The following is a 25,989-nucleotide window of genomic DNA, read 5'->3' on the forward strand; positions in this document are numbered from 1 at the left end:
AAATTCAGATTTTGATCATAGAAATGGCTCTGCAGAATTTTGGTGATTTATAGTTCAAGTTCGGGTTGGATGTTATTTCTGCTTAATAGGTATAAAAGGAGCAAGTGTAATAATGATCACGCTGAGACTCATGATTGTTGATTTAGTTGTTCTCATCCTTATAACTTGTTTAACAAACAAATAATGAAGAAATTGAGGTCCTTCTGCAGATCTTGAATTCATAAAGTTGGTTTTTATTAATGGTCTGTTTAATCTGAGGCATTCTTTATATAGGAAACTGGATAATTCTAGTATACAGAAGAAACAGGAAGGAACACATGAAATAAATTGTCATTTTTCTAGATTTGAATGTGGCTGCCAAGTAGTAGTTAAAATCTGTTCAAACATTATATTAAAAAAAGAAAAAGAAAAAAAAGAACACTTGGACAGCTCGTACTTGTTACTGACTAGAGACAGATACACAATTTAGAATAGGAATGGCAATATTTTGCAGTTCATGTATTTTGCGGACAACCATGTAAATCAACTCCAACAAAAGCTTTGTTGGATCCCAGTGGTTAAAGATTTCATACTGCCGACACAAAAACAGGGCATTCGAATACGATGATCAGAAAAAAAAAACAAGTGTATTTTACATCAAAAACAAGTAAACAAAATTAATGTGTCAAGGCTGCCCAGTTCATGTCAAAATTGACATCTCTCCATTCATTCGAAAACAAGTGTTTTGGTGTCTGCATAGCACACACACACAGATTCTTAATTTTATTTAGTTTTCTCTGCAAATTAATATTTGTAAAAGAGCTCATAGACGTTATCAAAAAAATTCATATTGATGTCACGAAAAAACAAGTAATCCATTGCCAAAATAAGAAGAAAGACAAAAGGAAGAGAGAACAGAGGAAATGCATGGAAACATGGAAACAGAGTCAGAAAACAGAGGAAATGCAAAGGAAGCAGAATCAGCAAGAAGTAGAAGAAAGGAAAGAGAAAGTAGATTTATGAAGGAGAGCAGTATGGGGAAAAACAGCATGAGGGTTAAGATTGTTGTGACAAAAGGAGAGCTAGAGTGATTGATGCTTCAGCTCAAGAACAAAGGAGGGAAGAGTTTAGAAGATGTTTTGGAGGAGATTGAGAGAGGCAGACAGAAAGCTGAAGGTTGGAAACCTTCTCTAGAGAGTATCATGGAGTGCCGTGAAGTAGTAGAAATGGGTAGATTATCAAGAGGCATTAAAAATGCAAAATCTTTTTGTTGAATTTGTAAATTAACTGATGAACCAATTTTTGAAAATAAATTTTTAGTTCTATGGAGAGAGCTCTAGTGGTTAAGGTTCTTGAGATATATAAGACATTAAGTACTTATTTATTTATTTATTTTTGTGATTTTGTTGTGCTCGTTTGTTTGTTTTTGTACATAGTTCATGAATATATGCTTGCATATCCTTATTTTTCTACTATATGTAAGACACGCTTTTTTTGGGTTGCATTTGAGTACTGTTTTTCCTCAGAAGTGTTATAGCAAATATATGATGTCTTTGTGCTTCAAGATTAACATTATTTTGAGGAAAAATTGACTCAAAATTTACAAAGGTGGGATGATTTAACTGTTAAAAACCACTCTCTAAAAGTCCTTTGTATAGTATGTCTTCAATGATTACACTATGTTGATATATTCTAAAATAGAGGTTTAGCAGTTGATTCTGAACTCGACGAGAAAAACCACAGAAAGTTAATGTTTCTTTAAATAAACTCACTAAAACTTTCAATTCACCCAATTAAATCAGTAACTCTACTGAAATTACCTTCAGGATACCGACAGAATATTAATTAGACAACTTGGTTAAAGAAACTTAAAAGAAAATCTATAAGCTGTTTTTATTTTTTTATTTTTTTGTTTGTTTGTTTTGTTTTTGTTTTGGTATATATATATATATATATATATATATTTTAAAGCTCAAGTACTCAAAACAAGGTCTACTATATGACTTTCTGGAATGAATTATACTTAAAAATTTTGATCGAAGTTCATAATTCAATTCAAACTTATTAATCAAGGGCCCTGATATTAAAGTAACAAGTAACTAGAGACCAAAATTTGTGCGTTGAATAAATAATATTAGTAAGATAGATCTTCATGATGAATGAGACATATGACGTGGTTTGAGCCACATGTCTCTTTCTATTCTCATGTGATCTTTCCATGACTGAAAATTACCGGATTGGATTTTCATTGATAAAACCAAGACCATTACTGCAAGGATCTGTCAAAAATGCCCTCAGATTCTTCAAATCATGCATGTCATAGATGTTATAAGCTTGGATATCCAGCATTTAAGCTGCTTTCCTTCGCAAGAATTACAGAAATCCTCCCTAATGGACAGAATTCAGATCATCAAAAACTCTGCAAAAATATTTCTATGGTCTAAAACTGAATTTTCTTATCCGATATGACCTTTTTTTTTTTTTTTTTTGGGCAAAAATAATCCAATATGACCTTGTAAAATAAAGGACCTTTTTTTGTTTTTTAATGGTTGACTAAGAAATTAAACTTGTCCGCAATTGTCTAAATTAATATAGATCCAAATCATCAGGTGCTTTTCTACTTGAAGGAATGGATTTACGGAAGTTGGAAAAGCCCATAGGTCCCATTTCCGAGGCCCATATATCTAGTGATTCAAGAGATTTTAAATTACAAATGCAGCTCAGAAGACTTTTAAGTCTTTCGCGAGAAGCCAAAGCTAATCAAACAAGACTTGAAAGACAAACAAATATTTTGTAATCCTATAATATGGCTTTAATTATAAATTGCTAAAGTCTCAATTATTTAATTCCCTTAAATATTAGTTTCTTGTCTCTCCTATTTTTATTGTATAGAAAAGCACTTGGATAGTTCATACTCAGTACTAATTAACCTCAAGGATTTGGTGAAGACTGCCCAATTTATGTATTTTACAGACAATGACAGAAGCATATAGATTAACTACAAGAAAAGCTTTGTTAGAGGCCAGTAAGCAAAACAGTACTAATTCAGGTCATATATAAAAACACGAATCACAATTCAAAAAAGAATGATGTAAAAAGTTCCATTGCTGCTTATTCAGTACTTTTAGTTAGAAAAATTACCGGAAGAGATACAGCTCAACTTATCCGGGGATAGTCCTAAGCACTGCATCACGGCATCATTGCTGGTTCTATATGAAGTAGAATCTTTAATGTCACGAGCCTAACTTTTCCAACACTCCCGTGCGGCACTTAGCACCTTCCTTGCTAAGTAAGCTTTGCTCACAAGCTATTACAATGCGGAAACTATTACAATGCAGAAGCTAAGAGTAAGAGAGTGGGAAGTAGTAGAGTTTGAGAGAATGTGGAGAATACTTGTATTGCTAAAATTCTTGGATATCTTACAAATGAGAGTCCAACCCTTTATATAGAGGGTTTGGCACGTATCACAAAAATATAAGGTTCTAGATATGTACACATGTCACCTATCTAGTTAGGGTTCTAGATTATTCTAGGGTTATGTACAAGATATTTACATGGAGTATTTTAGAGAGATTCCAATCTACATTAGTCTAGGTTTCTCTTGAATCTTCTAAAATCTTCCGGGCTTTCTTGAATCTTCATGGAGAGTGTAGAACCTTCCGGTTAAACCTCAAGATTCCACTCCTTTTGCACGGAACGTGACACTTTCCCCCACCTAAACTCGCGACGCCCTCGTCACGCCTTCTTCCTTGCCCGCCGAATGTGATCTTTAAGTTGTCATTGTGTATCTTCGTGCTCCCCACTTACTTCACCATCTAGCAGATTCTTCCCCTTCACCAAGTATTTGGTGTAGTTAGGCGTGCCTCTACGTTGAATGACTTGATCCGCAGGTGTGGTTTTCACATTCTTGTCGGGTGAAGTCACTATCACCATGGGTGCCCTTCTTGACTTATTTTTCTTTGGGGCTTCCTTGCCCCCTTTCCCTACAATGGGAAGTGACCTCTCATAGGGTCCTATCACCCCCTTATGCTCCTTGTGTAGTGTTTTAGATTGTTGGGGTAGCGGCCTGACTAAGTTCCTTCCCTTAACCTCTACATGCTTCGTCTCGTTGTCTCCACAACTTGAGGCCAATGCATGCAAGCTCACTTGCTCCAGCTCCTTTGGTACATCTTGCACCTTAGAAGATGTCTTAGCATGGCTTGGAGCATCCTTGCTAGGATCTTGGACAGCAACTAGGTTGATTTGCTCCTCCTTCTCAACCTGCAGTGCTGACAAAACTTTAGCCCCTCGCTTGCTAGCTTGTTCCATGGGCACCATGCACGTCACTCCCCCATCTATGATGCATAACATGTTTGCAAATGGGAGTGGGTAAGCCTTTACTTGGTTGAAGAATTTCATGCCAAGGACAACCTTGTAGTCATCCATGGACACAACAGATAGGTTCAATTAGCCATCCCAGTCTCCGATGGTGGTTTTTACGCTTCTAGCAACTCCTTGAGTGGCTTTGCGTCCGAATTTACTGCCTTTACGGAGCCCATTTCTTTTGTTACCTTAATCCCAAGCCTTTGTGCCTCCTCCACCGATAGGAAATTATGTGAGGCACTCATGTCCACCAATGCCTTGGTGGGCACTCCATTGAGTTTTGCCTTTACGAACATTAGGTCACCTTTCTTTGCCTCCTTAGGAGCAACCTTGATAGCATTCAACAATTGTAAGGAACCTATACTAGTTCCTTCCTCTTTCTTCTCCTCGTATTGGGTAGTCATGGCATTCAAAGCCTTCTTCTTCAGACAATCCCTAACCTAATGCAGTCCATCACATAAGAAATAGGAGTTTTGGGTTTAGAAGCATCCTTACCTTCTTTAGATGCCTTCCACCTTGAGCTTTTTGGCTTATGTGCACTTTCTTCCCTTTCATCCTCTTTGGACCTACTAGGTTTTCCCCCACCTTTTCCATGGTTGTCTTTCCATTCCTTTGGCTTTGGAGAGTCTCTTTGGTTGGAATAGTCAATGAAGCTTTCGGCATACGCAATGGCATTAGCCAAATCTTGTACTCCACACCTTTTTAACTCTGTCTTTGCCCAAGGTTGTAGACCATCCATGAAGTAGAAAAGGGAGTCTTTATCTGATAGATCCGGGATCTCCAACACCAAGTTGGTGAACTCCTTGATGTATTCCCGGATATGGCCCACTTGCTTGAGTCGTCGAAGGCGACTCCTTGCCTTGTCCTTGGCATTCTCTGGATATAATTGTCATTTTAGATCCTTTTTAAAGTCATCAAAGGTATGAAAAGTACACGTACCTCGCTCTATGTCACTATGCCTTCTCCTCCACCATAACATGGCTGTGTTGTTAGGGTAGAGAGTGCCAGTCCTAATCTTTGAAGCATCATCCACAATGCTCATTGCTTCAAAGTATTGCTCCAAGCCCCAAAGGAAATTCTTGAGTTCCCTCGCATTCCTTGCCCTGGAGTAGGACTTGGGCTTTGGTACATCGATTCGTGGCCCCTCGCGTATGGTGGTTATCCCCAACGCCACCGCTCTCTTGTAAAGAGCCCAATCACCCCGCATTTCCTCCATTTGTGTGTGGATAGCATCCAATTCTCTCTCCAACATGGCACGAAGGTCTGCTACTTCCCCCATGCATTGGTCGCATGTTGAGTGGAGCTCCCTCCTTAAAGCATCATCTAGCCTATTGAGTAATCCTCTCACGGCTTGATTGATGGCTACGTCCTCCGACTCTAGTCCATCTAGGTGACTCTCCAGCGCCTCAAACCATTCATGTACTCGAGCGGCATGCTCCTCCAAGCGTAACTCTATGCCAGTCATCATATCCTTGGACTTGGACTTATGCCTCTGCCTCCCTGCATTGGGGTTGCATTGCTCTTCACAACCTCGCACATCGGTAGCTCCCTCCACATTGATGGTGACCTCCAAACTATCTATCTTGCCTACTTCTACGTTACGCCAACAGTATGCTTGAGTAGCAATTGGCTCTGATACCAATTATCACGGGCCTAACTTTTCCAACACTCCCGTGCGGCACTTAGCACCTCCCTTGCTAAGTAAGCCTTGCTCACAAGCTATCCCAATGCGGAAGCTAAGAGTAGGAGAGTTTGAGAGAATGTGGAGAATACTTGTATTGCTAGAATTCTTGGATATCTTACAAATGAAAGTCCAACCCTTTATATAGAGGGCTTGGCATGCATCACAAAAATACAAAGTTCTAGATATGTACACATATCACCTATCTAGTTAGGGTTCTAGATTATTCTAGGGTTATGTACAAGATATTTACATGGAGTATTCTAGAGAGATTCCAATCTACATTAGTCTAGGTTTCTCTTGAATCTTTTAAAATTTTCCGGGCTTTCTTGAATCTTCATGGAGAGTGTAGAACCTTCCAATTAAACCTCAAGGATTCCACTCCTTTTGCACGGAATGTGACATTACGCTTTTAATTTGACACATCACCATAACTTGACAATGAACCTATAAAACTTGCTCACTAAATATTACAATCTATTTCCATCAAACAGAAATATATACAATCCACATTGAGCAATTTCATGATCATTTTAACAAAGTCAGTCAAAGTGAACTAAGTCACTATATATTGAGTCCCACACCATATTTATCAAGAAAAATCTATGGCTCCCAAGTTTAGCTTGATGTTACAATGCTGTCCATTTATTAACTTAATGGTAGTACTGCTTGTGTGGAAAGAAATTTGATGAAACCCTGTAGAGAATAATTAGACGAAGGAACATATTAGAAGAGAAAACAGCTCTAAGCTGACCCATATATCATACTTGGGTGTTTAACTTCTTGGTAATAATCCAGCTAATATTTCAAATACATGCATATAGATGCAATTGATCATAAAATCAACATATTTTGGCAAGTTAACATTACCCAATTCAAAAGCAAATCTATATGTTGACTCAGAATCTACTATATGTTTAGCTACTGATTGAAAGAGTATTCATTATGGCAAAATACAATTCAAAAACACAAAAATGATCAACCATGTATAAAATGACACACTTTATCAAACATTTTGGTAGAAAATAATTACAAACTAGGAAATTAAATCAAATAGATAAATATTATACTCAGAAAGTTAAGAATGTCCAACTAGATGTAAAGATGTATTTACCCATAAAATGCATCATAAACAATTCAGAATCATAATTCTTTGGTAATATATCCTTTATTTTATTTAATTTTCTATGCAAATACATGTAAAATGGCTCATACAGTTTTTTAAAAAATTCATATTGAAGAAAGACAAGAGGAAGAGAGAACTTCTTCAAGGTAATATACTATTCATTTGAAGCTAAGTGCCGTGGTGTCTGCATAGCTCACACACATATTCTTCAACGCCTGAAAGTAAAAAAGACACGCAAATGGTGAAAACAAAGTTCACCAATATATACATTAGAAATCCATCAAAATACTTTTCATAACAAATATTTTTATTTTCTCTCTCTGTGTGTATCATTTTGAAAAAAAGACATAATTTTCCTTTAGAAATTACCTTACTATTTGTAAACTTATTAGTTTATATATTAATGCAACTAAAATACTACTAAATGCCTGGTTGTAAAACAGAGTATATTAACTCCTACAAATTAATTTGCAAAAAAAAAAGAAAAAAAAGAAAAAAAAGGTTTAAATGAACTTACCTTAGCAGACACGGAATATGCTTTGATTTTCTTATTCCTTATCCATCAAAGCAACAATGATTTCATAATTAGCAGCAAAGCATGTGTCAAAGTTGTAGCACGGAGTTGTCCTCTTTTTTTGGTTCCTCAACATCCAATTGCTGTGCATCTTCTAAACAGTCACATAAACTTGAGTTTCTTAGAATGTGATTCATCATTGACTTCTTCCTCACAGGAGCCAACAGCTTCACTTCCACTTGATTCACAATATTCATAGAAGCGTCTCTTATTCTTTCTTTCAGTTTCTGCATCACATCTCTCTAAGTCTTCTTTGTATACAAACCGAACCCCAAGCTTCTTAATCTCGCAATACTTATTTCCATTGTTGTTGAGACTGGGCCAAATATGGAAAGAGGCCTCAGTGCTACAAGTCGAGGGCCAATTTAGTCTATCCAATTCTCTACAAGATTCCATATTCCATTTTGAAGATCGCAATGTCGATTTGGCTACATACCATAGGACCACGTGATCTGAACTAACAGCCTTTTTTTCCGACAATCTCCCTGCATAATCATGATATCTGTAAAGGCGATCATCATCGATGGTTTTGAAATTCAGTTCACAATTAAAACCAAAGGATATATTTTTGTCAATTTTATTCTGACGAAGAACTTTGCAGAAAGCCAAACCCAAGAAGTCGTCATTATTCCAATATGGAGGAAGCATGATGTTATTGATTGAACTCCCACAAGTTTGATAGCTGAACCACTTTGGGATTTCATCTCCTGGATATCGAAAAACATGAACGCTTGGAAGAACAACATTTGGGTCCTGTTTCATGAACACTTGGGATATTAATCTAACTTGCTCAAAAATTTTAAACCATCTCAGCAAGGGAAGAGAAATAAAATATACATACAGTGTTTACAAATATCAGACGAGACAAAATTTTAATTACTGCATGATCAGCGAGCACGGAATTGCGTGTATTCTGATCCAGTTTTTCACATCCATAAAAGTCAATATAATCAAAACAATTTCTGTTTCGAATGATATCCAGATCGTGTAATAGTGGAGCCCTCAAAGTTGAAATGTTCTCCAGTGACGTGCAGCCTCTTGCTTTCAAACTCAAACACTGTGATGGAATCTCTGGTAAAGATTTCAATCTCTCACAATAGAGCAACGACAATTCGAGCAAAGACGATGGAAGAGAAGGCAAGTTTTGAAATTTTGAACAGTTGTCGAGCCATATCCTCTCAAGATTCCTTAATTTACATAGGTTGTCGGGGAGAAACTCAAAGTCCTTGCAATGTTGTATATATAATTTTCTAAGTGAAACTATATTTTCAATTGACTCTGGCAACCCTTTAATGCCCGAATAATCTAACCAAAGTTCTGTCAAGTGTTCCATAGGCTCCAAGATTTCTGGAAACGTTTTCAGTTTCTCACAACCACACAGGTACAGTGTCTCAAGAGATTTCAAATGACAAATGCTTGTTGGAAGACTTCTCAGTCTTTTACAATGCTCCATATCCAATTCAACAAGACCCGGGAGATACCCAAGTGATGGGGGCACTGTTTCTATTGCTGTCCCACTCAAAATTAAATATCTTAAATTGGGTGCAAACTTTTGAGAAATGTGAACCTGAGATGAGTAGAGAAATAAATTGCCTGTAAAACTTTGGATGCAACTTTTGAGATATGTGAAATTATTCAAAACATTCTTAATGCCTCCAAACCTAACAACATCCAAACACCCCTCTGTTCTCTTTGATATATCTTGAAAATCTCTGAGTTTGGAGCAGCCATTCAAATTTAGATAAGTAAGCTTGTCAAGATTTTGAAGAGATAAAAGAACCTGAACCAAGCTTGTACAGCCTTCAAGATCTATACTCTCCAAATTTGGAGCCTGCGACAAATCTGGTAGTTGACTAAGGAACTTGGAACAACTAAGATCAATCCTTCTTAGGACCGGAAGATACTGTAAAATGAAGGAGAAAAGTAGTTAATTATTACTTCATTCATATATGCATGCACTTTAACATCTAATACAATATAAGGAAATTAAGCATAATACCTGAACTTTACGACTATTCCAGAGCTTTTCAACATGGCTGCAATGAAGTACAAGTTCAACAAGATTCTCAGGAATAAAGTTTGATGGCAACGATTTCAAAGGGTAAAAGTCCCATTGAAAAGACCTTAGCTTATTAGAAAGATAAGAATCAAGGTCTTGAGGAATAGACAGTTTGAACTTGTTACCAACATAAGCATCATCCCTACAATAAACTTTGAGAATTCGTAGGTTGCGCATATTTGAGAAGGCTTCATGACACACTTTCACATTTTTTTTAATTTCAAACATGTTGAATGATATGATTTCAACTGCTTTGGTCCCCTGGCATTAAGATGAATATTAATGTTACATATAAGGATATAGTAAAGGGAAATTTTTTCAGAACTAGTTGGCATGGATCTAATTATTATTATTATTTTTTTTTTTTTGGTGAAATGGTTTTGCAAGAAGAATTAATCAAACAATTTTAGAAGAAATCAATAATGCGTTTATACTTACTGTACTATTTTCCAATACCTCGCCGATTTCCATAGCATCACACAACCTACTACGATTACCAGGTTCTCTATCTTCATCACGTACAATTGCCCGACCCATTTGGCGCAGCAAATCGTGCATCCATAATAGCTCATCGTTCCTGTACATGTGACTTCCAATATCTTCAATTAAACACTTCTCAATGAGAACACTTATTTCTATTTTTATAGATGAGTTACCATCATCTAATATGCTTTCTGCATGGTCTCTTGTAAAAGATGAATCAAATAAGCAAGCAACGTCAAGAAATGTATCCTTAATCCTCTTATCATCTAGTCCTTCATAACTAATTCTCAACACATCTTGAATTTCCAGGTTTGGAAATCTTTTCAGCTTCTTCAATGCACTTTCCCAATCATTTTTACTTCTAGAGCAAAGGAAAGAACCCAAGACCTTCAGAGCTAATGGATTGCCATTTGCATAATTTGTCACTTCCAACACCATTTTGTCATCCACTGCTGTAGAATTTTTACCAAAAGCATGCAAATGGAAGAGCTTAAGAGATTCAATGGGATTTAACCTCTCAAGCTTGTAAATATAGTCTGCTTCTTTCATAAGCACTTGCTTATTTCTAGTTGAAACAACGATTCTACTTCCACAAGCAAGTTGGCGATATCCTTCCACCAAAGCATCCAATTGGATTGAACTATCCACATCATCCAAAACAATCAGTACCTTCTTACGTCGAAGTCTGTCAAGGTTAAAAGGTGATGTCACATCTAAGGTATCCATCTTTACATTAGCTTCAACATTTAATAAATTAGATAAAAGTTTCCTTCTCAAATGATGCAATCCAAATCTTGCATATTCTTCTCTAACATTCCAAAGAAAGCAACAACCTTCAAAATGATTCGAGGATGATAAAGTATGAAATAAAACTCTAGTAAGGGTGGTCTTACCGATACCTCCCATGCCCCAAATACCTATGATGCGAACAGCTTTTGTGCCATTGGATAACAGCCATTCAATTTCTTTGATATGCTTTTCAATTCCAATAAGGTGTCCCTTGATATGCTCATCCAATAATAGATATTTAGGCAATTTTAATGAAATGTCTTCAACAATTTTTTGAACTAACCTGTTTTCAGGCCTACAAAAATGATTGAAAAAGATAAAATTGTTAGAAAAATAGAACTGACATGTATTCATATGAAGTGTCGTATGTGAAAAAAGCAATAGGGCAGAACTTTAGTAATATATTTATTTATTTATTTGAATTACACAATTAATTTTCACTATGGTTGCCAACTTAAAATGAAAACAATGTTTTTTCATTGAATGCGTTTCATTATTAATATATTATTTTAATATATTTTGTAATTTCAAAATGGAATTTTCAATTTTCTCTCATCTTCTCATTCATTTAAAGAAAAGTAGTCAATGATTGTAGAGTAAAAAGTTACCTGAAATCCTTTGAATCCAATCCACATAGATTGGATGCTTCTGTTAAAGCAGCTTTCCATTGATTCACCTTCTCCATTCTATCCCTGAAACTTTTTTCATGTGAATCGAATGCAACTTTGTAACTCCCCTCCTGTTTTCGTACAACAGATGGATCTATGCCGTAAAAGATTGGAATAACAATCTGCCCTCTTGTTTTCTTGTATTCAAGTATATGCACAAGTTCATCCAAACACCATGTGGATGAAGCATAGTTTTCCGAGAAGATGATCACCGAAATCTTGGATTCTTTAATGGCTCTGCTTAGTGTTGGTGAAATTTCATCCCCTCTCTCAAGCTCGTGATCCATGAAAGTTAAGATTTGGTTTGCCGATAAAGCTGCATAAAGATAGCCAACGAATGTGTTGCGTGTGTCCTCACCTCTGAAACTGAGAAACACATCGTGTTTTAAAGAAAGAGAAGAAGAAGCCATGCTTGCTATAACCAGCTGCAAATCCACAAGTAAAAGGAAAATATGGATGGCAAAATGAAAGTTTTATTAGCTTGCTTATTGTATATTAAGATACACTCAGAGATTACAATCGAAACTCTCTCCTCAGTGAAGAATGGCGGAGATAATTAATTAAAGTTATCACAAAAATAGTTACACTTTACTTCATATCCACAATTAACTAAGCTTAGCATTAGCAAGAAAGATCAACTTTAGCACTACATATTTGATTCGATCACGTGGTTCTGATTATAATAAAATGAAAAGTGGTAAAAATAATAAAAAAGAAAAATGCTTTTCCTTTGGTACGTTGGTTATATGAATATGTAATAGAATTGGTGATTTATAGATTTAAAAGTAAAGCACAATACGAACAATATAATAAATTACAAAACCAGGTAGAAAGAAAAGATTGATTTAAAATCTAAAATTGCCATTTTATGCGGTCAGTGCTTATTGTTTAATATATAATTAATAATTTTCAGGCTGGCTTTTTCTTTATCTGAAGCACTTGTCAAATTCAATTAGGAGTGTTTGGAGTGTAATAGAGTCATTTTGTTTATTGCTGCTCTTTTTTATATGTCACGCGTGAAAGGGAGGCTTATTGTTTTTTCATATTGTTTATTCCACTTGGGTTTGTTGAATTGCGATCCTTAAGGATAGTCAAAATGAAATGATTTAAATATATATATATATATATATATATATATTTTTTAAGTTTACAATTTTGGTTTTTATGTCGTAACAGAGTATGGTTTATAAATTTGTATGAAAAATGTCCCTTCAATCGAGGAATTTTTAGAGAATTGATATGGTTGTTGCAAGATTAATTGTATTCTCACACCGCAGTCTGCGGAGCATGTGACTAGGTATATGAAAAATTTTATTTTATAATCCTATGGCATGGCTTTAATTATAAATTTCAATTATTTATTCCCTTACATATTATCTTCTTTAACTACTCTTCTTGTGTCTCCTATTTGAAGTATATAGAAAAGCAATTGGAGAGTTCATATATCATTGTAATTACTAATTAACCTCAAGGATCTGGTTTAGACTTTTAATTTGCCAAAAACGACTGGAAAAAGGATCATCATCCATGGTTTTGAAATTGAGTTTATCACCAATAAAAAGAGATGTATTATAGTCAATTTTATTTGGAACAACAATGGTATAGAAAGTCAAATCAAAGAAGTTGTCATTATTCCAATATGGATTCTAAGAATATCTTTAATAATGAGTGTGGATTGCTATCCTTGTAATATAAAAATTAATATCGTCTTAATCTAGATAATATAAATATGTAATCAATTTTAAGATTGTTTTCCGTTTATAACATGAAAATGTTTTTTTATGACTATTAATTACTTATGTATATTTTGTCAAGTTTTTTTTTTCTTTTGTTTGGAAAAAAAAATTGACTCTTTAAAAAAAAATTTTGCTTTTAAAGAAAACAGTGTTTATTTTTTCTTGCCATATTAATTTGATAAAGTGTTTAGGTAGACTCATTGGAAATTTTTTTTGAGTAGCTATTTATTTCTTTTGATTTGACAAAAAAATAAAAATAAAAATCTAGTAATAGATAGAGCCATTAAAGATACTTTAAAATCAATTTCGGGAGCTTTAGGATAAAATCACCAAAAGCGTTGCTTTCTGTAAGAGGAAAGGAGGTTTTTTGCCCTAGAAAACAGAGGAAATGAAAGAGACAGAATCAGCAACAAGAAGAAGAAGAATAGGAAAGAGCAAGTGCGTTTGTAAAGCGAAGCAGTTTGGCGAAAAATAGCATGAGATTTAAGATTGTTGTGACAAAAGAAGAGCTAGAGTGGTTGATGCTTCAGCTCAAGAACAAAGGAGGATTTTAGGCGATGTTTTTGAGAGTATCATGGAGTGCCATGAAGATGTAGAGATGTATAGATCATCATGAGGCATTAAAATTCAAAAAGTTTTGAGTTTGTAAATTAAATCATGACCCAATTTTTGTAATAATTTTTTTTATGAAAACTTTTTTATTTTTGTGATTTTGTTGTTTTGTGTGTGTGTGTGTTTTTTTTAATGTAGTTCATGAAATATATGATTTTTAATTATTTAATTTAAAATATTAATAATATTAAATTCAAATTGATATTTTTTTAAAGGAAAATATAAAAAAATATTAACAGATAGTAACTGATTATACGTAAATATATTACGAAAACCAGTGTATGGGCCACAATAAATATAATGGCTAAAAATCTATATTTTGTAGATAAATGTTTTTAGCTACAATATACCGAGTTCCACAGCATATTTTAGCAAGAAAAATATTAAGGCTCCCAAGTGTTTAGCAGCATGTTGCAATGTTCTCCATGTATTAACTCAATGGTACTGCTCCGCCGAAAGATACTTATCAGACCTTGTAGTGTGAACAATTAGTTGAAGAAATAAATTAGAAGAGAAAACAGCACCAAGCAGTCCAAACTCCAAGCTCCAAACGAAACTTTCAAATACATGAAAAGTTGAAGCCTTGATCAGAAGAAAAAAGAAAAAAGAAAAAAAAAAAGCAACTATTTTTGGTAAATTGACATTTGAAAAGCAAATTAATATGTTGCCTCAAAATCTACTATTTAACAAGTGGTGAAAAAAAAAAAAAAAAAACTCATTTTGGCAGACAATTCAAATTAACACAAAATAACCTACAGTGTGCAAACACATTTTATCAAACACTTTGCCGAGACTAAACACCAAATTAAAAAAAAAAAAAAAATCAAGAATTCTCTTTCGCTTCCTTTGAACAATATTTTTTCTTGAAACCAAATTAAGAAAAGCATTTCATATACACATATCCAATATCATACTCAGATAATTAAAAGTTAAGAATGTTCAATTAAATGTAAATTAAAATCATATTCCGTGGTAATATATGCTTTAATTTATTTAATTTCTCTGTAAATATATGTAAAATGGCTCATAGTAGTTAAAGAAATTTATGCACTTATCACACAAACAAGTTATAAGGTATTCCAATACCAAGATCAGCCAAAAAAAAAAAAAAAAAAAAAAATTAAAGACACAAGAGGGACAGAGAACTTTTCAAAGGTACCTCATCATTCATTTGAAGCGTTGTGTTAAAGCATTTGCACACTTGACACACAGGTTCTTTCATAACCTGAAACCAAAAGAGAAGCCGTATTGAGAATAAGCAAAGTTCCCCCATATATATATATAAATATATACACACACACATGAAAAAGTTCATAAAACAATTTTTGTAATAAACAAGTTGTGTTCCTTTTTTTTAACTTTAGTATAACACTTCAAACAAAAGAAAATTAACTTTTACCTTTAATTTGCAAGCGGCCACAGGATGAGGATGGCTTATTTTCAAATTAATCCTAGGATATAATCTGTGACTGTCCTTTTTTTCTTCCTCATACATCAACAAAAAACTCACTTGCACTGGTTACATAATTATTAGCAAAAAATATCCCCTAGTTGTAGCAGCAAATTGCTCTGTTTTCTAGCTCATCAGCATCCAATTGCTCTGCATTATACATGCACCAACCAAAATTTACACGTTTATTTGTAAGCAGTCACATAATCTTGAATTTCTGTGAATTAATTGCAGGATGCGATTCATCATCTTCCTCATGAGAGCAAACAACTTCACATCCACTTGCTTCACAGTATTCATCAAAGTGTCTTTTCCTCTTCTAATTTCTGCATCAATTGCTCTATATCTTCCTTATTTACTAACCAAATCCCACACTTATTTATATAAAAAAAAATCATTTCCCAAGACTCAAGAGACAACCAATTTTTTTTAATCATATGATATGGCTTTAATTATAAAATACCAGTCTCAATTATTTATTCCTTTTAAGTATTATCTTCTTGTCTCTCCTCTTTTTATGATATAGAAAAGCACTTGGAGAGTTCATACATCATTGTAATTACTTAACCTCAAGAATTTGGTCGTTCCCAAATAAAGAGAAAGGGGGGGGGGGGGGGGGGGGGGAGGGGGGGGGGGTGGGGGGGTGTTGTGTGGGGTGTGGAAGGGAAGCAAAACTAGGATTTGGTGAAGACTGCCCATTTTATATGTTTTACAGACAATGACAGAAGCATATAAATTAACTACAACAGACGCTTTGTTGGAGCCCAATAAGCAAACCAGTACTACATCAGGTTATATATAAAAACATAATCAGCAGTCTGAAAAGAAAGAAGTAAAAATTTGCATTGCGGCTTACTCAGTACTAATGGTAACAGAATTATTGAAACAGATTAAGTTATATCGAGGGAACTGCATCTCTGCTTCACTGCCAGTTCAATATGAAGTAGAATCCTTATTCTTTTAATTTTACACATAACCATAACTTGACAATGAACCTATAAAACTTGCTTACTAAATATTGCAATTTGTTTCCATCAATAAGAAAAATAAATCCATATTGAGCAATTTCACAATAATCTTAACAAGACCTGTCAAAATGGAATGAGTCACTATAGATAGAAACTCACACCATATTTAATCAAGAAAAAACTAAGGAACCCAAGTATTCACCTTGATGCTACAATGCTGTCCATGTATTAATTTAATGGTAGCACTGGTCATGTAGAAAGATATTTGATGAAATTCTGTAGAGAAAATAATTAGTTGAAGGAACAAATTAGAAGAGAAAACAGCTCCAAGCTAACCCATATATCATACTTGGGTGTTTAACTTCTTGGCAGCAATCAAGCTAATATTTCAGATACGTGCATACTAGATGCAATTGATCATAAAATCGATATATTTTGGCAAAATGACATTAGCCAATTCAAAACCATATCTATGCTGACACAGAATCTACCATTGAGCTCGTGATTGAAAGAGTATTTGTTATGACAAACTACAATTCAAAAACACAAAAATGTCCAACCGTGCATAAATACATTTAATGAAACACTTTTCGCAAAGAATACTAACGAACTAAGAAATTAAATCAAATAGAATAAATATTGTACTCAGAAAGTTAAGAATGCTCAACAAGATGTAAAGATGTACTTAAGCCATAAATTGCTTCATAAACAACTCAGGCTCATAATTCTTATGCAATACATTCTTTATTTTATTTGATTTGCTCTGCAAATATATGTGAAATGGCTCATTGTTATTAAAGAAATTCATACTGATATTATAAAAACAAGTAATGCAATGCCAAAATAAGAAAAAAGACAAGAGGAAGAGAGAACTTCTCCAAGGTACAATACCATTCATTCATTTGAAGCTACGTGCCATGGTGTCTGCATAGCCCACACACATGTTCTTCAAAGCCTGAAACTAAAAAAGACATGCCAAATGGTGATAAACGAAGTTCACCAATATATACATGAAAAGTCCATCAAAATACTTTTCATAGCAAATATTTTTATTTTCCCTTTGTGTGTATCATTTCAAACAAAAGACAAAATTTTCCTTTAGAAATTACCTTACAATTTGTAAATTTATTAGTTTATGTATTTAATACAATTAAAATACTACACAATGCATGTTGTAAACAGAGTATATCAACTCATACAAATTAATTTGCCCCAAAAAAAAAAAAAATTTAAATGGATTTACCTTAGGATACACAGAATATGCTTTTGATTTTCTTGTTCCATATACATCAGAGCCAACAATGATTTCATAATTAGCAGTAAAGCATTTCTCGAAGTTATAGCACAAAATTGTTCTGTTTATTTGGTTCCTCAACGTCCAATTGCTCTGCATCTTCTAAACAGTCATATAACCTTGAGCTTCTTAGAATGTGATTCATGATCATTGTCTTCTTCCTCAAGAGAGTCAACAGCTTCACTTCCAATTGATTCACAACATTCGTTGAAGTGTCTCTTAATGTTATACTATAATCTAGATCGGAGAAAATATAATTAAGCTCAGCATTAGCAAGAAGACCAACTTTACTAAAGCATTTGACTCGGTCACGCAGTTCTGATTATAATAAACTGAAAAGTGGAGCCCACAGCAGAACAGACAAAATTTATTTGTTTCCAGTAATTATTAATTTTTTGGGGGGAAAAAATTAAAAAATTATTATTATTATTGTTTTAGGTTAAATGATCACATGGAGTACGAGTGTGAATTATTGATTTAAAATTAAAGCACAATACGAAGAATATAATAAATTAAAAAACCAGAGAAAGAAAGTTTTGATTTAAAATCTAACGTTGGCATCTTATGTGGTCGGTGCCTATTGTTTATTATGTAATAATTGATAATTTTCAAGTCGGCTTGTTCTTTATGTGGAACACTTGGAAAATTAAATTAGGGGTGATTGGAGTACAATCGAGTCATTTTGTTTATGGTTAATTTCGCTTATAGCTTATGAGGTTTACCATTATTTTTAATTATACCAAAAGATTTTAAACAATTCAAAAAACCTTAAAAAAATTAACCTGAAGACCAAAATATTTTTGATAAAATGATTTAAGTCCCCTTAAAATAAAAATTAAATTCTTTTACCATTTATATTATAACTATTATTTTAAATATTTTATTTTATAGATAAAAAAAAAACAATAAATTTTTTATTTTCGCAAATAAAAAAAATAGTTTTATCACTTTTCATTAAAATATGTAATCACATATTTATTTTTTTAATTAGAAGGAGAAAAAAACCTTTGAGAAACATCTTCAGGGTACATTTGATATGCTATATTAAATTAGCCTATATTGTATTAGCTTGTACTGCATTATCTGCATTATCAATATACGGTGTTTGGTGTAGAATTATACAATGAATTTGTATTATATATGTATATTTTTATATTACTATATTAAATAAATTATCAAAATCAATTTATATGAAAAAAAAATATTTAATTATATACTCTGTTTAAAATTTTAGTACTGCAAAAGATTAACAAATAATATTTGTAAATGCAATATTTATAATATAAAGTTTTTTAGAACTATGGTAAAATATTAGAAAATAATTCTTCCATAATACAATGGAAATAGTTAGTGATTGAACCCTTTTATTATAAAATAAAACTAGTGTAAAACCTGTGCGATGCACCAAAGTGTAATAACAATAGATGATTTTGATAATAATCAATAAAAGTTAATTATTTATAATCAAATCAAATATTAAAGTATTGTACAAATAACATTCCACAAATAAAATTTTTAATTGGAAAATATTTAAATTTTAGCAATTAATAAATTAACATAACTTTTAAATCTTTTGACATGATATACTTAGAATATAATAATTACTTTTAACTACCATTAATCTTACCTACAAATTCACCCACAAATATATCTAAGTTTGTTTTATCTGAAAAATATATGATGTAAATTAGATTATCATTATATATTTAAAATAATTATGAATGAAATGACTCTTGCCTTTGAACTATAATATCAAAGAATTTGTTTGCCTTTCTACAAAATTCTTAGCACTTAGTAGAATCTTTAACAACTTCTTCTTCAATTATATCTTCAACAAAATTGATAAAAAAAAAAATCAGTTATAGAAGCATAAATCATTATATAATTAACTTTATACTTACCAAACAATTCATATTAATCATATTCAATTGTATTTAAAATATCAGCAAACAATTTGAAAGTAAGATTTTATATTAAAAAATCTTCATCTATAATATTTACAACATTAAATTTTCACATAACTCCTATACTTATATCAATGTTTTTTTTTTCTATGTACTTTTCCTTTCGTTTATTTTTTTTTTCACTTTTTCTCTTCTACGTATTTTTTAGCATTTTTCTACTATTTTTCCAATATCTTTTTCTTTTCTGGTTTCTCCCTTTATTTCTCCATCTGTTTATAAAGTTGTGAAACTTTTGATAAAATATGATTTTTAATTTCATTTTTTTAAATTCAAATTTGACTTTTAAATTTAAATTCTTAAAAATTATATTTTGAAATATAAATTTAAAATATATCTTATTTCTCCTTATAAAAGATTTAATTTGATTCGCTAAAAAAATTAATTTAAATTGAATAATTGTACTCCTCGAAATCTCTTCCTTTCTAATATACTTTTTTCCTTTTAATTTTAGAGATATTTTCTTTTATATGTATTTTAAAATCTTATTATTAATTATATATATCAATTTTATTATTTTATAATAAAATTTCATTTATTGCATATTCATATATAAATATGTATTAGTATATGGAATTTTTATGTGTAATATCTTTAATAATAAAAATATCTTTTATATATACATGTTTTTTACCTTAACTTTGAAAAATTCTAAAAGAAACTAAATAAAGAGAAAAAAAATTCCTATTGTCAAGTTTCATTTGATCATCAAAATTAAAATCTCCATACCTACATATTATGGAAATTTTAAAAAATAAAGATTGTAAAATTTTTATTTGTGAAAATATTATTTACATAAATTATTTGTGAAAATATTATTTATATAAATTATGCTAAAACCGTTGTACATGTTATTGCAAATATTTATAACCAAATTTTAATAATGCCGACGTATTAGGAAAATTTTCAAAAATCAAAATCAAATTATTCCTTTCAAATTTTATTAAAATTGTGTATTTTTTTAAACAATTTTATTTTTAAATTTTAATTTTTTGTAATATTTTTGGAAAGAAATAAAATGAATATAAAAATAATATATGACAATGATTTTAAAATTGTGAAAATTTTAAAATAATTTTATTTTTGAATTTTAATTTTTTTAATGCTTTTAAAAGAAAAATAGAATAAATATAAAAATGATATGTGATAAATATTTTTACTGAATATCTTACTTATATATATTATATAAATAGTATAAGAGAATTAAAAATATATCTAAAATAAAAATTAATAATATTTGATTTTTTTTTTCTATACTTATTGAATCTTATTATAATAAGGCAATGAAAGCATATCATTTATCCAAATTATCGCTATTTTTTATAATTATAATTGGATTTTTTAAATAATTCTATTATTTTTAATATATTAGATTGAATTTTGATTGTTATTATTATATAATAATTACAAATTTAGATGAATTTTTTAAAAAATAACATTGAAAAAATGTATCCAGTTTTATTCATCCCACTTGGTAAGGCAAAGAAAAAAAAGCTAAAAGGAAAAAAAAAAAAAGTGACTTTAAAAAAAAAAAAAAAAAAGAGAGGAAGGGTTAATACGGCCGAAATCCACCTGGCAAATAATATAAATATATATATATATATATATATATAGAGAGAGAGAGAGAGAGAGAGAGAGAGAACTCCACCTGGCAAGTATAAAACAAAAAAAGCGAAAAAAAACAATTAAGAAGGAAAGGCTGACTGATACAGCCGAAACATCGAAATTGATGATAAATGAAAGTTGAGATTTTGTCAGCAGATAAAAGCCTCATGGAGATAGCTAGCAAATTGATTACCGGTGTCCTCACCTGTGAAACTGGGAAGCCCGCAATCAATTTGCTAGCTCGAAACATCATAGAAACATCTTATTAGCTGTTGTAGATTGTATATATAGGATTGATAAAATTAATGGTGAAGCATATCCTATAAACATCTTTATAACTAGAGGAAGTAATAGAAAATGGAGTGTCCAGAATAATCTGGAATTACTTAAGCTCAAAGATAAAAACATGTGGCTGTAAAATAAAGTAAAATTTGGATGGTTATAGATCGATTGAAATCAGCCATAAGGTAAAGTCGGTTAAAGTAGATCGTTTGAAGAAAACCGACTTTACCATCCTATAAATAGCAGCTGCTGTGTACGCGTGTAGTGTGCTAATTAACCACTGCTAAGCAAAGATTATCTAAATTTATATGTATTGAAAACGGTGAATAAGAGCTCTGGTTTTTTTGGGGGATTGAGAGAGTATTCTAGAAGTAGTAGAAAAGGAAGTGGAGAACACTAATTGTATAAGCTCACTCAAATCTCTCTTGAATTCCACCAAATTGAATCACTAGGATTCTTCAAGACACAATGGAAAAAGCAGCTAAAAACGCTGAGATTATAACCTGATAAATTTTATAAGATTTGAACTTTTCCTAATAAGGTCTATAAGAATCAAACAAGAAGATTAGCTAGACAACTAGTTTTCTATACCATATTATGGCCCAAACTCTGTAAGTTAGCTCTTACACAAGTGACAAGTGACAATTAATAATTTTATGTTTGGACGATCGGTGTGGTGTGTTAGTGTCACATATGTTTTTTTCTATTTCATGCTTTCTCTCTCCATTACTCAAATATATATATATATATATATATATGGAAAATCTTTAATTGAAAATTCAGACTCAGATCAAGATTATGACTATGCCGAGACTCATGATTTTTACTTTAGTTGTTCTCATCCTTATAATATGTTTTAACATACAAATGATGAGGAATTTGAGACCCTTTTGTAGATCTTGTACTAATGAAGTTGGTTTTTATTGAGGGTCTGTTTTCTCTTAGGTATTCTTTGTAATATTTGCAACGTTTTTTTTTATTTTGAATGATTTTGAATTAATGGATTTTAATGGGCTTTTATGTGCATTATTTGTGGTCTTTTAACTTTCCAAACGTGGGTTTTGACTTGATGGATGCATTTTTAGTAAAAAATAAGTTTTTGGAATAATAATTCCCAACGGGAGAATCGAAGGGAAAGACAAAAAAGAGAAAAATTAGTTTTCTGCACATTTTGGTTAGTGAGTGTGGTAAAAATCAGGTACTCTGAAAGTTCGAGGGAAATTCAGATGGTGTTTTGTCTGAGATTTCGAATCTGTTATATCCTGAGAGACCACCATCGGAAAACACCAGCACCGGTGGGATGGAAATAGTTTTAAGGATACTGTGGTACCACATAGGCCTCGAACCAATATTTTAACAAGCAGATCAAATCTAGAAAAATACAGGTTCCCAATCTTTTTTATTTACTTATTTATTTATTTTATTTGATCTTTTTTTTTTTTGTATTTTTATTTGTATCTTCATTCCACATATACATTCATATATTATGTATATTTCTGATAACATTCTTAAGACTAAACCATGAATATATGTTTATGTATGTGGGATTGAGTAAATAAATAAATAAATAAATAAATAATTGCTTTCAACCCGTGGAGATTTAATGAATGGGTGTGTTGTTATTTTAAGTTCTGTTTAATTAAAGGAATTTTATTTAAATGGTTTTATTTTTATACATGCCTATGATTTCATCTCTTTATTATTATTGGGTATGAAAGCAATATATTTATATATTTTATGTTTTTAATTTCTTATCTTCAAACCCGGATACAACTTGGTGAGGGGCTTCTATTTTAATTATTTATTTTGTTTTATTCTAGTAAATTTGATGCCCATGATTTTATGATATTTAGAGTTTTCAAATTTTTTGTGTATCGGGTTTGAAAAAAAAAAAAAAATTGTTTCCTGTGGGTTTGGAATTTTTTAGGCAATATTTAGTTTTGTTTTAAATCAAAATATTTTCCTAAAATTGAGTTGCCCATGAAATTCTAAACCTTTTGGTGTTTTTCCGACAATTTTTCGGTGTCGAAATAGTGTAAAAAGCAAGAAAAATAGTGAACTGGGTAAAAAAATACGTTTACCAGTGAAACGGGTTGAAAAAACCTGGCTGGAGATTGAAGATGGATCAGAAAAAAAGGTTAATGGGTCGGAAAAAAAGGTTTGGATAGGTTTCTGGGTCAGTGGGCCTAAATTTTAAATTTTAATGGACTTGGCCCAGTTCCAAAGCCCAGTCCATGGTTAGAACAGGTATTGTTCAGCCCAAACCCAGTCTAGATCCAGGCCCAATGAAATTCGGTCCGACTGGATATGCCATGTGTCGCTGTAAGAGATCTCCATGTGGCCATATGAAACGACGACATATGGCTCACCGTGCGAGGCCGCGTGTCGTACAGTAGTGAAGCCACGTGTCTACATCTCCACGTGTCGGATTCCATGGGAGCCATGTGTCGGCCTTTTGCTGGTGCCACGTGTCAACCTGTTACATGTGACACGTGTCACGTTCAAAGCAAGCCACATGTTGTGCTAAAGATTATCCACGTGTCGATCTGTAGCAGATGACACGTGGCCGTCCGAGAGTGTGGCACATGTCGATCTTCAGTGCGACACGTGGCGGTATCACATGGTGACATGTGGTAGTGAAAAGTAACAATGAACAGTAAAAGTGAACAGTATGCATGAACAGTGACATATGAATAGTAATTTGTGGGTGTATACAGTAATTTTTGTGGTGTATACAGAAACCCTAAAAATCACATTTTTGTATATTTTCGTTTTGGAAATTGGTTTAAATTAGTTTGTTGAAATAAAAATAACAACTAATTGATTTATGTTTTTGTGAAAAATACAGGAATGGCTAGTGAAGATGTGCCTGTTGCACAAGTGCCTTCACAAACTCCTGTTTTTCAAGTGCCTCCACCTGCAGACCATGCAGAAAGACCTGAGAAGTTCGATGGAGCAAATTTTAAGAGGTGGCAACAGAAAATGCTGTTCTACTTGACTACTCTAGGCCTTGTGAGGTTCCTAATTGAGGACGAACCACCAAGTGATGAAAAGAGTGACAAAAAAACTCTGATGGCGGTGGAGGCGTGGAAGAATTCCGATTATTTATGTCGGAATTATGTGGTAGGCAAATTCTTGGACTCTATGATGGTGGATACCAAGCCACTGATGAGTCAAGTACATGAGCTGCAAGTGCTCATCCAAAAACTTCTTGCCGAAGGGATGTTCATTAATGAAGCCTTTCAAGTTACTGTAATGATTTAGAAGCTGCCTCCTAGTTGGGGAGACTTCAGAAATTATCTTAAGCACAAGAGAAAGGAAATGGACATGGAGGCTTTTATTGGAAAGCTTCGAATAGAAAATGACAATAGGAGGTCTAATAGAAGATCCATGAAGGCTGGAATAAAGTGGAGCATGGAATAAAGGCTAATGTTGTAGAGCATGGTAGTAGCTCCAAGAACAAGAAAAAACCTGGAAAGAGTTCCAAGTTAGGGCCTAAAGGAGGCATCTCCAAGAAGGCCAAGTTCCAAGGAAAATGTTTCAATTGTAACAAGATGGGTCACAGAGCGGCCGATTGTAGACTGCCAAAGAGAAAGAGGAACATAAAGATAACGATGATGGAGCACATCACAAGAGAGGTTGATGAAATTGACCTAAGCGGTGTTGTCTTTGAGTTGAACCTAATGGGTTCTAACCCAAGAGAGTGGTGGATAGATACAGGTGCAACCTGCCACGTGTGTGCAGATAGAAGCATGTTCACCTCCTTCGAACCAAAGGCAAATGGAGAGAAGTTGTTCATGGAAAATTTTGCATTTTTAGAAATCCAGGGGGAATGCAAGATTGTCCTGAAGATGACCTCTGGGAAGGATCTGACTTTGAATAATGTATTGTATGTTCCAGATATTCGTAAGAATTTGGTGTCTGGATCGTTGCTAAGCAAACATAGTTTTTGCTTAGTGTTTGAGTCAGACAAGGTTATCTTGTCCTAGTATGGGATGCTTGTGGGAAAGGGCTATGTAGTTAATGGTATGTTCAAATTGAATGTAATGACTGTAATGCCAAAGAATATTAATAATAAAGTTAGTACTTTTTCCGTTTACTTGTTTGAGTCTTCTATTTTGTGGTATGGTAGACTAGGTCATGTTAATTATAATTCTCTGCTGAGGTTAATTAACTTGAATCATATTCCCACGTTTGATATTGATACCACACATAAGTGTGAAACTTGTGTAGAGGCAAAATTAATGAGATTATCATATCAAACAATTGAAAGAAATACTGAACCTTTGGATTTAATACATAGTGATGTATGTGATTTAAAGTTTGCACCAACTAGAGGTAGTAATAAGTATTTTATCAT

The 25,989-nt window shown here is 32.5% G+C and overlaps 1 protein-coding gene across 1 annotated transcript; it reads right to left on the bottom strand.

Moving 5' to 3' along the window:
* Window positions 1–7,824: 7,824 nt before the first annotated feature.
* On the bottom strand, window positions 7,825–12,131 carry LOC132804056 (disease resistance-like protein DSC1). The gene is made up of 6 exons (XM_060817948.1): window positions 11,662–12,131; window positions 11,182–11,348; window positions 10,220–11,097; window positions 9,722–10,042; window positions 8,564–9,625; window positions 7,825–8,475 (listed from the first exon to the last, which is right to left on the bottom strand). Exons 1-6 carry the CDS (start codon window positions 12,129–12,131, stop codon window positions 7,825–7,827), a joined length of 3,549 nt encoding a protein of 1,182 aa, XP_060673931.1.
* Window positions 12,132–25,989: the final 13,858 nt, after the last annotated feature.

Source organism: Ziziphus jujuba, chromosome 6 (assembly GCF_031755915.1).
Source record: "Ziziphus jujuba cultivar Dongzao chromosome 6, ASM3175591v1".
NCBI lineage: Eukaryota > Viridiplantae > Streptophyta > Magnoliopsida > Rosales > Rhamnaceae > Ziziphus > Ziziphus jujuba.

Excerpts from the sequence above, each read along its gene's own strand:
- LOC132804056 (XM_060817948.1), bottom strand. The coding sequence starts at position 12,131 with ATGGCTTCTTCTTCTCTTTCTTTAAAACACGATGTGTTTCTCAGTTTC. Across the intron at positions 11,349-11,661 it reads TTGGATTCAAAGGATTTCAG|GCCTGAAAACAGGTTAGTTC; the intron begins GTAACTTTTTAC and ends TCATTTTTGTAG. Across the intron at positions 9,626-9,721 it reads GGAATAGTCGTAAAGTTCAG|TATCTTCCGGTCCTAAGAAG; the intron begins GTATTATGCTTA and ends TTCATTTTACAG.